Raw genomic sequence first — 14,439 nt, 5'->3', positions numbered from 1 at the left:
GTACTAAGAGATTTCATACTTGTGTTTTTGCTGCTGCCATGGTTCCAAAACTTTGGTTATACAATGAAATAATCGATAATTTACGCGGGATACATTTGGGTCATTCCATGTCAATTCATCAAATTTGAGATGATGTTCCAGCTGATTGTCTCAGATTTGGCTGAAATTTAGCACACCAATGCTACAAAGTGTGGAACACTCATGTACAAAATTTTAACTTCCCCTGCCAATTAGTTCCAGAATTATGGCTTGTGAAAGAAGGTGGTGTGACCCAGAAATTGCAACCCGCATCTGGCAATCTATCTTCAGACCCAACTTCAGGTCTTAATAACTTTGGAGCTATTCCGCACAGTCCAGTGAAATTTTTACAACTCAGTAACCTCCACTGAGACAACACACTCTATGAATCAAAACACCAACATATTTCTGAGGGAAAATAAAAAAATTCAAAACGTGATTAAAAAAATGTAATACGTTAAAAGGTACACGTTGTAGGTGCCCTCTATGCCAAATATAATTCACTCAAAAAGAGGTTTATTTATTTATTTATTTATTTTTTATTTTTTATTTTTTTTTTTTTTTTTGTGGGGGGGGGGGGGGGGGGTAAACTTAATGTGGCCTAAACTCATCTTGCCCATATCAGTCACACAAACAGAGTTACATACACACGAAAATACAAAAATTTGAAAAATGCCTGAAAAACATGGATTTTCTAAGTGTGATAGCACAAAAGGGACTTGTGATATCCAAGCCAAATTTCAAACACTGCATAAGTAGACCATAATATAATATGTGGCAAAATTTCAACTTGTTATTGCAAGGCATTTGTGTACAATAAAAGTTGACAGAGATGTTAGGTTTCTTTTAACACAATTTAGCAAGTTATATTGATGATGCAGACAACTTGTTTCAGATAAAGCTGCAGCAATTGTTGGGAACCATTAGGCAGCAGAAAGTTAAACAATGGTAGTTTTCAGGGACAGAATGAGTCATTGTTAGGCAGGAACAACAAAGGAAACAAGCAACAATTACAGGTTACTCACATTTTTAAGATTCTAGTTCAGACTGGTCAGTACTGTTGTGGGAAGTCAGTATGGAGGCAGAAGAGTGTACTAGTGGTGATTTTGTTCAAACAAGTTGCAGTATTGGTAGAACACAAGCATCTGATTGTCATAAAACAACATATGGAACAAAATGTGGCATTTGCTTTGTACTGTATGATCTGGATGAATCGGACCAAGATTTGTTGCTTTGGAGATCCGGGATACACCCTGTGGGCACAAGAAGTACAGTTCCAGGAAACTTTAGTGTATGTTATCATCATATGAAAGTGTTTCTGGATACGTATTCTTTCCTTCAAAGAAGTTCTTTTGATCCATTTTGGATTCATAAGAAGACAGTGAAGTGTAGCCTCAGAGAAATTGATATAAAATCCGTATTGAAAGTGAATCAGTGCATGGGACTTAACATGAAACCAGGATGAAAGTTATGTTCCAGGTGTGTTAATACTGCTAAAAAATGAAGAATATTCTGATAATTTACGTGACAGTGGTGAAGAGTATCAGCCAACTACAACCACAGCGGATGAGCATTTAAATACGTCAGTGACTGCTCTTAGTTTGCCTCCCATGGAAGACACACAAAGTTGGGAAAAGAGACAGGCCCAGCTATGGTAGAAGAAAACTACAAGAATCTCAAATGGAATTAAAACACAAAATAGCTGACACGCTAATGGTGGAAGAGGAAGAACTATCTGGTCCAAAGGAACAGAAATCATGCCAGAAATGCTCTGATTTGGACAAAATTGTGCATGATTTGAAAGAAAAATGTGCCATATCCACACGCCAGAAAAAAGTAGCTATTTTTACCCTTGCACTTTCCAGCTGGTCTATTGACTACACTGCAAAGGAATTCAATGTTTCTACATATATGGTAAAGTAAGCTAGGAAAATAAAAGCAATCCAAGGAGTGCTTCCACAACTTCAGCAGGCTCAGAGTAAGCAATTGAGTTCAGAAATAAAGGTGCTAGTGTTGGGAGTTTTATGGGGGGGGGGGGGGGGGGGGGGGGGGGGAAGTATGTAACGGTGAAAATGGGAAATGTACATGTACAGATGCAAAACAGACTGTTGCTATGCAACATATCAGAACTATATGTAGAATTCAAGGAAAAGTATCCCAATACCAAAGTAGGTTTATCATCTTTTTTCAATGTTCGGCCAAAATGGGTTGTGCCTGTAAGTGCAAGGGGCACACACAATGTTTGTATATGTGAGACCCATCAAAATGCTAAGCTGATGTTTGCTGCTATAAAGGATTCTGGTCTGGATTACAAAGGTGCAATGAAACTGCTAGTGTGTGACATCAGTTCCTACCCGTGCATGATAAACCGTGCATGATAAACCCGTGCCTGGTAAGGCAAATCTTGCAGAACACATGAATAACAAACTGTATGGTGAACTCCTTATGGATGACGATGAACTTGTTTCTTGTAAACAGTGGACACACATGGATCGCACAAGTCTTGAAACAAAGCAAAGTAAAGTGGAAGATTTTGTTAAAATGTGTTGCCAAAAAACGGACAAACTGACCGCACACAGCTTCACAGCAACAACACAATCGGCTTACCTCCAGTTTTGTAAGGATAATTTGAAACAAGATGAAATTATAGTAATACTAGACTTTTCTGAAAATTATGCATTTATAGTTCAAGATGTCATCCAAGGATATCATTCGGACAATAGTCAAGCAACTCTCCAGCCATTTGCGATTTACTATAGAGGTGAATCAAGGTGATGTGTCTGTCATGAACATGTGCATTTTTAGTGACTGTTTAACTCATGATGCCGTTGCAGTTCATGCCCACATTCACACTGTCATGGCATATGTGAGAAGCAAGCTGCCTCACATATATTTTGCGAAATACTTCAGTGATGGGGCAGCTAGTCAGTACGAAAACTGTAAAAATCTAAAAAATTTATGCATGCATTACCAAGATTTTCAGATTCATGCAGAATGGATTTTTTTTGCAACAAGTCATGGTAAAAATGTATGTGATGGTATTGGTGCTACCATTAAGTGCATGGCATCACGAGCTAATCTGCAGCACCCTACAGAAGGTCACATTCTAACATCTCTTCAATTATTTACCTGGGTACAGAAAAATATCTTTGGCATACAATCATTCTATGAGTCAAAAGATGAGGTAAAATCAGTCGAAGAGTTGCTAAAAAGCAGACTGGAACACGTTAAAACTGTTGCAGGCACAAGGAGCCATCATCAATTCTCTCCAGCGAACTCTCACAATGTGCAGATGAGCAGACTGTCCGGTTATAACTATAGGTTCATGCACAACATGTGTCTTCACAGTGTGTCTGACTCAGGATTCAGTAGCAAAAGCAGCAACATACAACCAGGTTGCTATGTTATTGCTGTTTATGATGACAAATAGTACTTAGGATGTGTTGCAGAGTGAAGCAGAAAGTGATGTATTTGTGAACTTCATGGCACCAGCAGGACCATCAAGATCATTTCATTGGCCACGTTTGGCAGGCAGGTGTTGGGTTCCTTTTGAACATATCCTTATGACAGTTCCAGTTCCTACCACAGTGTCAGGAAGACAGTACAATTTGCCACTCAATGTACAGAGTACAGTACCTAAAGTGTGGGGGAACTTCTGTTCGAAGTAAAATCGACTGGTTTTTAGCAGTTAAGGTGCAGTAAACATTAATAATAGGTTGTGTTAATCTGTCTGTATGTTGTTGCTTAGTGATTAAACAGTTGTTGGAGAGGATAAGAAGAGGCAGAACAGTTTACGATATGTTTTTACAAAATTGTGTTGTGGAACAATGGCCACATCACCAATAATGTCTGTCAACTTTCATTGTACATAAATGTCTTGCAATAATGTGCTGAAATTTTGAGATATATATCATTATGGTCTACTTACGCAGTGTGTGAAATTTGGCTTGGATACCACTTGTCCCTTTTGTGCTACCACACTTCGAAAATCCATGTTTTTCAGGTAATTTTTCAAATTTTTGTATTCTTGTGTGCATGTAACTCAGTTTTTGAGACTGATATGGGCATGATGAGTTCTGTGTGTGTTTAGGCCACATTAAGCTTACCACAAAAAATTTGTACCCTTTTTGAGTGAGTTATATTTGGCATAGAGGGCATCTACAATATGTTCTTAATGTATTACATTTTTGACTCACATTTTGGAATTTTTTATTTTCCCTTAGAAATATGTTGTTGGTGTTTTGATTCATGGAGTGTGTTCTCTAAATGGATGTTACTGGGTTGTAAAAATTTCACTGGACTGTGTGGAATAGTTCCAAAGTTATTAAGACCTGAAGTTGGGTCTGAAGATAAATTGCCAGATGCGGGTTGCAATTTCCGGGTCATGCCACCTACTTTCACAAGTCATAATTCTGGAACTAATTGGCAGGGGAAACTAATACTTTGTACACGAGTGTTCCACACATGGTAGAATTCGTGTACTGAATTTCAGTCAAATCTGAGACTATGAGCTGGAGCCCCTGGTTGAACTGACATGGAATGACCCATTTCTCATCTACACCTGTTATCCCATGATCGAATCACAATGGTACTTCAGGCAGTGTTTCCAGAACAATATTTTCAATTCTTTGTGGGCCAATATCCAACCAGAAACAAGAGAGTAGTTCACCAGGACCCTAAAAATAACAGACCAATTGTCAACCGAGAGAAATTGGAGGCTTTGTAAAAAGTAAACTGATTGTGTCTTGTTACACCACCTACTATATTGTGCGTAGCATATTTTAGGCTCTCTCAAGAAGTCACCTGTGGCTGTGGCTTCTGCCAATGTAATATTTATCAGCCTTAACTAACAATAAGATTTACTGCAGCTGTGTTGGTATCACCATGTGGCAGGAACTTAGGTGATTCAAAACACAGTGCTCATACAAGCGTCTGCCAACAGCAAAATGTGTCAAAGGCTTTAGGAAGACAGTGCAGTGCTCCATGACAACAAATTGCCTCCGATTAGCGTGACGTCACAACTGCATACATTAGATTTGTTTGAGCAGTTGCGAGCGATCTCATGCGCAGTTGAGTTGCGTACTTGTGACTACAGAAGTGTGGCAGTTAGCTGTATGAGCAGTAGCAGCAAGCAGCCAGATGCTACCCGGAAAAATTTTACTGACGCCCCTAAGCTGGCAGTGTCAAGCATGCGTAACAGGCCCGGATCTAAGGGACGGGTGGTAAATCGGGGTATCTGCCCCGGGCAGCAATTTCAGTTGGGGGGGGGGGGGGGCAAATTCATATCCTTGGCGAAAAAGACCTTGTTTCATAAAGTGCCTAGCATCCAGCACACATTGGTCTCTCGATTGTTCATATGATCTTGAATCCCATCCCTGTAGGATTTTGAACTTGAACATATTTGAACAAATTCTAAGTTTATTTCTGAATGAATCACAAGTAGATTTTTTGAATGCGTGCATAGTGTACGTGATGTCTGTGCCAGGGGATTCCCCATTGCATCTAGAAATAAACTTCCGTGCAGACAAAAGGAGACGGGGCTACACAAGCTGCGCAGAACAAAGCCGAACACGTGAATGCCAATCACTGTTTATATGGTCGACTGAGATTGCGAATGATCAGCTTTGTTATAATTACTAGTGAAATCCATAGGTTGAGACTACTCGAGTGGAAATAAACGAGTAACAGGAATAAGAGGTAAGAAGGATTATGTATTATCTTCTCGGTGTATCCAAGAAAATGACATTTCGACAGAAAAGTTTTGGCCAGACCGTTACACTAGTAAGGGCCAGTTGTACAGTCCCCAGATAGCAGCCGGTAAAGTTGTATTCTGGGAGTAGCGCGGAAAACACGTTGTACGAACATGTAACAACACCTAATCGGAGAATAAACGTGGGATAACTAAACCAATGATTGTGGCAGGGTTAGTGAAGTTAACCGGAGAATAAGTTTTGACACTGGCAAGAATAGTTACAGAATTAGTGATAACAAGGTTGTTTAGGACATCACACAAATTATGGAAAAATATAACGATTCCAAGTTTATATAAAAATTTCTTACTACTACTTTTCAATCTCATGCTTGAGAAGCTGGAGTGCATGAATGAAATGTGAAACTATTTCCTAACATAAAACATTTTGCTTGTAGGTGGCCTAATAGGCATTTGATATTGGTACTTCGTGAATTATATTCTGTGGTGCTATAAAAAATGCCAAAACAGTCTCGTTTATTTGGTGTGTATTACAATTGCTGCAATATTAGACAGGCCTATTTCGTTTTATTTAGCAGACAGTGACAAATACATGTAATCAGATCAAGAAACCACACCAGTCTTGGTTACTATTTGTATTAACAACTTTTTCAGTATTAGACAATGATATTTCAATTTTTCACGTTTGATGAACTTTGATGAGGTAATAGACTTTTGCCCAGAAAGGAAAGCACACCATGTAAAGCTGTAGCAAGAGTAGAGAGAAATAAATTCTAGGACTTAAGAATTGAAGAAATGTGTACTGTCGTGCTTGTCTCTTGTCTTTACTGGTTTTATGTATCCTATATTTAATTTTATGTCACAAAACAGCAGGTTATTAGCTAATAAGCAATAAAAACTGCAAATTTTCTGAAGAGTTCTTGTTCTTCCGGTTACAAATAATCCCATCCAATATTAATTGTGAGTTGTTGTTGTTTCTTTTAAAAAAAGGGGGTGCAGGATGTCAAACCAGCCGATTGGGAGCAGGAGAGGCACCGCAGGACATTTTAATTTCCCCTGTCTTAAATATAGTTTGATGGCATCCGTTACAAAATATTACCCATTTGAATTCCAAAGAGTGAAATACAGTGACATGCGATAGAAAAATGCTGTGTGAAGAGCGTGGCTCTGCACTTTGACACACTTATGTCAACTTAAGTTTTATGTATCAGACTTCTCAGAACGATGTGTGGTACAAATTGAACATCTTTTGAAAAGTCATTTTTTTTTTTTTTTTTTTTTTTTTTTTTTTTTTTTTTTTTTTTTTTTTTTTTTTTTTTTTTTTTGGCGTCCTACCTCATGCACTCGATGGGGGGTGGCGGGGGAGGGGAGGCACTATCTTGTATTGCCCCAGTTCGGAAGTATCGTAGGTCCGGGGCTGGTGCACAGAGCAGTCTGAGTTGTTGTGGAGAGGTGGGTAGTCTTCATGTGACCCGTGTTTACATTTAGTGATTTTGCTGTTTCCTCTTCATCTATTGCTGTCACGTCAAATGAAAGCAAAACGAATGTCTGTGACAGGGAGCTATCAAGTGAATTAAAATACATTCACATAATTACGGAAGGCTAAAATTCGTTATTAGTTTCAGACTATTTTATTTCCACCTTTCTGACAGTCGAGCATTAATCGCCTTGCAGGATAATGAAGTTATTTTTGTCAGTTTGCTAAAGAAATGTGGTTTTTCATTAATCTTTTCTGCTGAGGCAGTCAGTGTATTGGAAATGAAGTTTTTAATTCCACATTATTGGCTACTTTTATCGGTTTGATGAATTCCAAGTGGACATTTTCATCTTCTAGCATGTTTGGCATTATGCCGTAATAAAGAATCAAACATGAGATAATACAGTACTGGTACTCTAAGAAAATTTACAACCGAATCTGGACATGAGAATGTGCACTTTAAGCTTAATTATGCATTGTAGTATGGTTCACGGAATTCCGATGCTCTTGCAGTATCCTCTAATATCTTTTTTTCTTTTATGCCGTAATGTCAGATCTTTTAATGTTTTACACATACGAACATTCGGGGTTCCTGTGTCATCGTAGCTGCGCAATCATGGTGACACGTGTTATCTGTTACTCTCTGGCAACATCTAAATCTACAGGGTTAGTCTGCAATTCACACTTAAGTGCCTGACAGAGGGTTCATTAAACCATTTTCATGCTGCTTCTGTACCATTCCAGTTTCGAATGGCGCATGGGAAAAAGGAACACCTAAATCTTTCCGTTCGAGCTCTGATTTCTCTCGTTTTATTATTATGAACATTTCCCCCTACGTAGGTGGGTGTCAACAAAATATTTTCACATTCAAAAGAGAAAGTTGGTGATTGAAATTTCGTAAATAGATCTCGCCACAAAGAAAACCATCTTTGTTTCAGTGACTGCCACCCCAACTCGTGTGTCATATCAGTGACACACTCACCCCTACTGCACGATAGCACAAAACGTGCTGCCCTTCTTTGCACTTTTTCAATGTCCTCCGTCAATCCTACCTGGTAAGGATCCCACACCGCACAGCAATATTCCAGCAGAGGATGGACAAGTGTAATGTAGGCTGTCTCTTTAGTGGGTTTGTTGCATCTTCTGAACGAACCTATTTCTAACAGGTCGTGGGAAAATATTGAGAACGATTATTTGAAAGGCGTTACTTTCAAAGTAAATTTCGTTTTACGCAAGATGATCTATGTGCTAGAATGTACAATGAATTTCTTAAATCACAGAGCATTTGACTCTCATTAAAAAATCAACTCTTTGAGAATGACCATTTAGCATAATTTCGAGCCCAGGTGATCAGACATTTATGTCAATGTTAAAAATTTTCTAGCACATTTGTCTAATGTATCTTAAAGTGTGACACGCGCATAAAAGATCAACATTATATGAGAAAGCTTAACTTCTCTTGCAACTTATTGATCGTCGAGAGTAATATGTGAAAACTTTTCTTTTATTGTAGCAACACTATGCATATTAATTTAAACCGTTAACGTTTCCTATTTGTGTGGTCGCACTACTTAACAGTGATATTCCTATTGGCTGACTACATCACGTGTCCTGTGCTCTGAATATCCGCTGTCATAGGCTGGCGAGATCACATGACATGAGTTATGACTGGCTTACAAAAGTGCGTCACAATCTCGATTTCAATGCTTCAGAAAGTAACATGTGGTGTTTGGTGGAATTCTAATTTATACTTTCGTAACACAAAAATATACAATGCGCATCATACATCTGTCCAATACGTGTTTTTTTTCCCCTGAATTTCGTTTCCCAAAGTGCCGGGAAATTCTACATCGGCATATAAAACCATAACCATTCAAAGGATTGATAAGTTTTACAGTTTTGAGGAATAGTATACTGTCACTTAACACGGAAAAGTGTATTTTCACTCAGGAGAAAGTTTATTTTTTACTAATCTGGGAAATTTTTTTCCTTGTCAGTGTATACATCCTGGCAAGACTTTCACTTCTAGATCAAGAACTCCTCATCTCACTTTCTTATAACATAATTCCAACAGACAAGTTGCACATTATTTTTACATCCAATAAGCTTAAAAGCTATTTGGAACGTAATATGTTTTATAATTTCAAAGTTCTGTGGCAGCAAAAGGAGGAAAGGCTTCGGTGGTAAGTTGGTTAAAAGTGTATAAGAGGAGAAAGAGTGCATTTAGTTAGGCCTGTGCGACTTTTCATGCACCTAAGAGTCTTGCTCATATCATGTAGATGTGCAAAGCTAAACATACATGGTCCAAATGCAGAGACTCTAGCCTCCCCATTCCTGATAGGGCAACAAGTGCAACAGTCATCTGCATTTCCTTGTTTTTATTCTGTTGTTACTCTGCTACCACTAATGATTACATACTCACTTATTTTGTGCTCAGGTAGTTCACAAGAAACACATTGAATTTTTTAGAAGGTAGTTACATGGTAATTACATATTTCTTTGCCTGTGGTTTGCTAGTTCCACAGGCAGTAGAAAGAGTGGGGGAAAATGTTGTCTTTAGTTCGTCCAAAATATGTGTAACCTGGAAACAAAGAAGGCAACTGGAAACAAAGTAATAAACCTTTGTTTTTGCTTTTGATTAGCACACAGTGTGTACATTTCAAAGGATTTTGATGGATCTGGGATGCTTTAAGCTATAATGGTTCTTAACTGTCATGACTGGTATAGCTTCTCTGTATTTCATTTTCTTTGGCCAGAGACGACACCTGAGTCAAGTTTTGTGAAGGATAGTCAACTTTTTTTCGTAGATGAAGAGTGACATTTAGTATGCTCTGAAAAGTATTTATTAACAGAGAACTTCATGCTTCAGTTTTATCTTCGTTACAAAATAATAACTGTGGTAGCAGTTGCCAATAGTAAACTGAATATCTGGAAAACTGGGCATAGTGTATACAAGCCCAGTTGTGTTGATAAGTTCTACAAAGTGTTGCTGCAGACAAGAATTAACAGAATAGTATTGCCACTGAATTGTGACCATGACAGCATTTGGAGGACAGTAGTTATCATCATCCTCTCATACTTCCATAATGCATCTGGAAAGAGACTAAATTTCAATGGCCACTGGCAGTTACTGAAAGTGGATATGCAATTCAAAACAGAGACTGGAGTTTATGATAGAAAAAAGTCAAGTAAAGGAATAAGGGAAATAAATACTGCAGAAGAAAAGAAATAAAGGAAAGTTTTTTTGTTGGTAGGAAGGGAAATGTGTTGGAGTGGATTGATAAGGTTGGAAGGAGAGCCAGAATGTATGAGTGATATCATGCGTGGAGAGATATAATCGAAGGAACGTAAGATGAAATGTAGTTTTGTCAGATGGCTTAGCATTCATTGAACAGTGAAAGAAATGTGTCCTGCAAGTTTTGTGCTTAAAGGAAAATGGAAATATTACGACCTCGAGGAACACTTCATGGTACTGTTCAAATGAGAGATTATCCATTCCATGATGAGAAATATGCTGCAATAAGAATTCGCAGAACTGTAGTAGATGATACTTATCACATGTGCATTCTGTAGCCGTACTTTTTCTCTTAATATTTTTGATATACTTTTCTAATCTTGTACCAATATAAGAAAATTGCACCTGTATAATGCATTGAGCGTGTGTGTAGTGCTTCCCATTGTCTCTGAAATTGCAGTATCATGTTTTAAGTTTATTGAATAGCCATTTTTAATTTTTTGAATAAATAATGGATGTGTTAGTTTACTTCATAGAAATTACATTACTCGTTAAATATGTTGTGTGTTATGCTTGAAATAGTTTTCTTACTTCTGTTTGCAGGAGAAAGTAGTGGTCATGTCAACGATTAATCCTACTAGAGATCTGCTCTCAGAACTGATTGGTAATCAGAATCTTCCAGAGGACCAATTGAGAAAAGTAAACCAGCTGAAGGATTTGCTTGAGAAAATTCTCATGTTAGACTCCTCAAAACGTGCTGCAATCAACCAAGCTTTGACTCACCCATTCATCCAGGAGAAGATATGAGCTGTACTCATTTGAGACCAAGTTGAAATGTTGTTGAGAGAGGTAACTAAAAGCCTCCGGTGTGGCCCCGTATTTCAAAGGGAAGGGGTGTTAGTTTCATTTTAAGTCCTATAGATCAGTTGTTTAACTGATTTGTAAATAGACTTACATATTGTGAAATGCGTAAGAAGCTACATATTTGGAACTTTCATAGATTTTTATGTAATTAAAAAAAAAATTCAGTGGCGTAGTTGAAAAGGTGTTATTTTTTTTACTTGCATAGGAAAAGCGACCTAAATTATTGTGATGCATTTATGACAGTGATGGACATGTTGAATATTTTTAATACTATATTTGGGTGATAATTAAAGGCATTAATAAGAAATTTCACTCATCTTTTTATTGGAGAATTCTATTTATTCTTTTCAACATTGTTTTCATGAGTGATGCTTTCATTTATAGAGTTTTTTTTAAGTATTACACAGTATTAGATAATTATATTTTTATATATTTTAAAGCAATTGTTTCATAGAATATTTGTTGAATGTCGAAACAAAAATAAAAATTAATAAATGTACATAAAACTTAAAATGCATGTAGAACGTGGTATTCATTACCAACACCTGTTGCATTGTTTCTGGCAGAAGGACAAAACTTGCAGAAAGAAGCAGAGGTGTTGTATTTTAATTACTAGTGGAGATGAGGCAGTTAAAGTTTCAAGAATTCTCTACAATTGACATTTCTGTAAAAGCCCTTTGTTTATATCTACATTCCTGCTATTTTCATCTGGTGCTTCTGTTTATTTCAGTAAGTTGTGGACTTCTTGCCTCACCTGTTTATGACCTGAGCTTTTTGTTTCACTGGAAATTGTTAGACTCCTACATGTGAAATGTCATATGTGGAAATTCTGAAACAGATATTGTGTGGTTTTTTAGTGGAATTATTCACTGCAGTAATAGTATGTAGGTAGTCTGCGAATTATTTAGAAAGCATACACAGTGTTTTTCCTCTGTCCTCGTTTCCTTTCTCCAAGTTCCTTTCCCATTTATGCTTTGTATGGTTATATATGCTATCGGTGTGTTTGCCCACATTTCCTTGGTTGTATTATTAGTCGTTGGATTGCAGATGTTCCTCAACACAAATTCTTAGTTCCTTCTTCTAGATAAAATTGGTTTATGAAAGATGGAAATGAAAAGTCTTTTTCCAGTATTATATACTGTAATGCAACACACTCATATCTAGAATTTTTTGCTATAGTTTCTCTGATCATATTGCTTCTGGAAGATAAATACCTATAAAATTTTGTTTTCACTTTGAAAACTTTTCATTTAATGTCACATACTTGTAATTTATCTTCTGATTTATTCCCGACCCCAATCATTACTTTCTTTTTAAAGGTCTTCCCTTTCAATCACTACCCATGTTTGCTACATTTAAAAAATTGTGGCAGACCTGTAGCTTGGTGGAGAGTTAGTTGAGTTTCAGTTTTGCATTCAGTGTGCAGTAATTAAAAATTTATATGCATTGTGATTTATTATTGTTCATGTTGATATAAGTAGATTTTATGGAGGTAATTTATTTATGGAACTTCTTTTACCAGTTGTACTAAGGCAGATACCACACTAGTGATACTCTTATTGTTAAAACTACAGTCATCTCATTTTCTCAATTGCCAGACTATCTTTTACATATTCTATTTACTATTTAAAATGCGTTGTACAAGGATTTTAGTCCAGATTTTGTGCTTTTATCTTCAAATGATTAAGTTATACTGGTGTTTATTGAAGTTGTTTTTCACAGTGTGGATCCCTCACTTTCTAGATTTTTTTTCAGCTGTTGTATTACATAATTAGGCAAGAATATTTAGTAATGGACATCCATAAATATAATCAAAATGTACATTCACATATCCAAAATTTTTCATGTCACCTTTTCACATACTTCAAGGAGCAATATTTCCTCAGTAATTCTCACATAAACCTAGAGATCAAGAAAGTGAATGCTAAGAAACAGTTAAGTGTTTAGCAAGCTACAGTGTTCTCTTCTGCCTGTCCTTTCAGCAATGTACTCATATGTACATTATGAACAGATATGTGTTTCCAACATCTTGTAAAATTTTCTTCAATACATCCTGGTAGATTCACTCAGCTATTTCAGCAGAAGTTTGTGCAACAATCTCCAGGCCCCCTGTTTAATTTCTTTTATTGGTGTCTGATAATGGTTGATGCAGCTGCTGATATGTAGTGTTTCAATTGTATCCTTTTGCCACAAGCATAAGAAACATTATAAATTGAAACAATGAAATAGTATGTCAATAAATTTGGAAATTGTCTTGAACACAGGACAACAAATTCAGTACTGATTTAATACCATATTTTACTATTTTGCACATGTGATTGCATACAAAAATTTCAGTGTTTCATTTTGATAATGTGTAAATGCCTTGAAAAGAGTCAGTAGTCTTGATCACTCATTTGCATAAAATATGTGTTGATGTAATTTGTAAAGGAGAAGATTTGGAAAATTTATATCGGTAGGCAAATTGTGATAGTAAAATACACTGTGAAACTGTTATTGTGGTGCTTCTTGTTCCAGAATAGAGCAGAATCGAGGGCTGCTCTGGCAAGGGCAGAATGTGGCCTCATGTCTGGGGTGTGCAGTATCTTCAGACGTGTAACAGTTTCAAGGTATAGCTGACAATGAACCGGAAGGCTAGACATTTCAATTTCAATGCATTGTGCTTAAACACTCCAAAAATTTTTTAAAGTGATTTCACTGTGTTAATTATGTATTGTAATAACAGATAGGAGTCTCTGTGCAAAAGTAATTGATGAAAATAGTTTTGTTTGTTGTTTTCTCATAATTATGTTCAAGATGAGTGTGACTAGGAGGCAGAATGTTCTAGTTAGATTCTTGATACAAATTTGTCATTAACTACTGTACTGCATCTTTGAAGCAGTAATGTAAATGAAACGTAAGGGTCTCATTGATGAAACTATAGAATGGAACACCTCAGCAATAATCAGGAGTTTGCTTACTATGGATGGTGTGAAATGTGTGCATGTACTGAAATTAGATAACCATTTGAATAATGCAGAACACAGCTCTGATGAACACTTCTGCCAGTGTATGCGCTACTCTCCTCTCCTCTACATGTGCTCCTCCTCCTCCTCCTCCTCCTCTCTCTCTCTCTCTCTCTCTCTCTCTCTCTCT

The 14,439-nt window shown here is 36.9% G+C and overlaps 1 protein-coding gene across 1 annotated transcript in view; it reads left to right on the top strand.

The window, feature by feature from the left end:
• Nucleotides 1-11,406, top strand: part of LOC126482400 (serine/threonine-protein kinase PRP4 homolog) — a 148,489-nt gene extending 137,083 nt beyond the window's left edge. The window contains exon 16 of the mRNA XM_050106516.1: nt 11,044-11,406. Within this exon, the coding sequence (XP_049962473.1) occupies nt 11,044-11,247 (204 nt within the window). The 3' untranslated portion in view covers nt 11,248-11,406. The remainder of the gene's footprint in view (nt 1-11,043) is intronic.
• The last annotated feature ends 3,033 nt before the right edge of the window (nt 11,407-14,439 follow it).

This window comes from Schistocerca serialis, chromosome 5 (genome assembly GCF_023864345.2).
Source record: "Schistocerca serialis cubense isolate TAMUIC-IGC-003099 chromosome 5, iqSchSeri2.2, whole genome shotgun sequence".
Lineage (NCBI taxonomy): Eukaryota > Metazoa > Arthropoda > Insecta > Orthoptera > Acrididae > Schistocerca > Schistocerca serialis.
The sequence above is the reverse complement of the archived record's forward strand: the minus strand, read 5'-3'. Positions and strand labels throughout refer to the sequence as shown.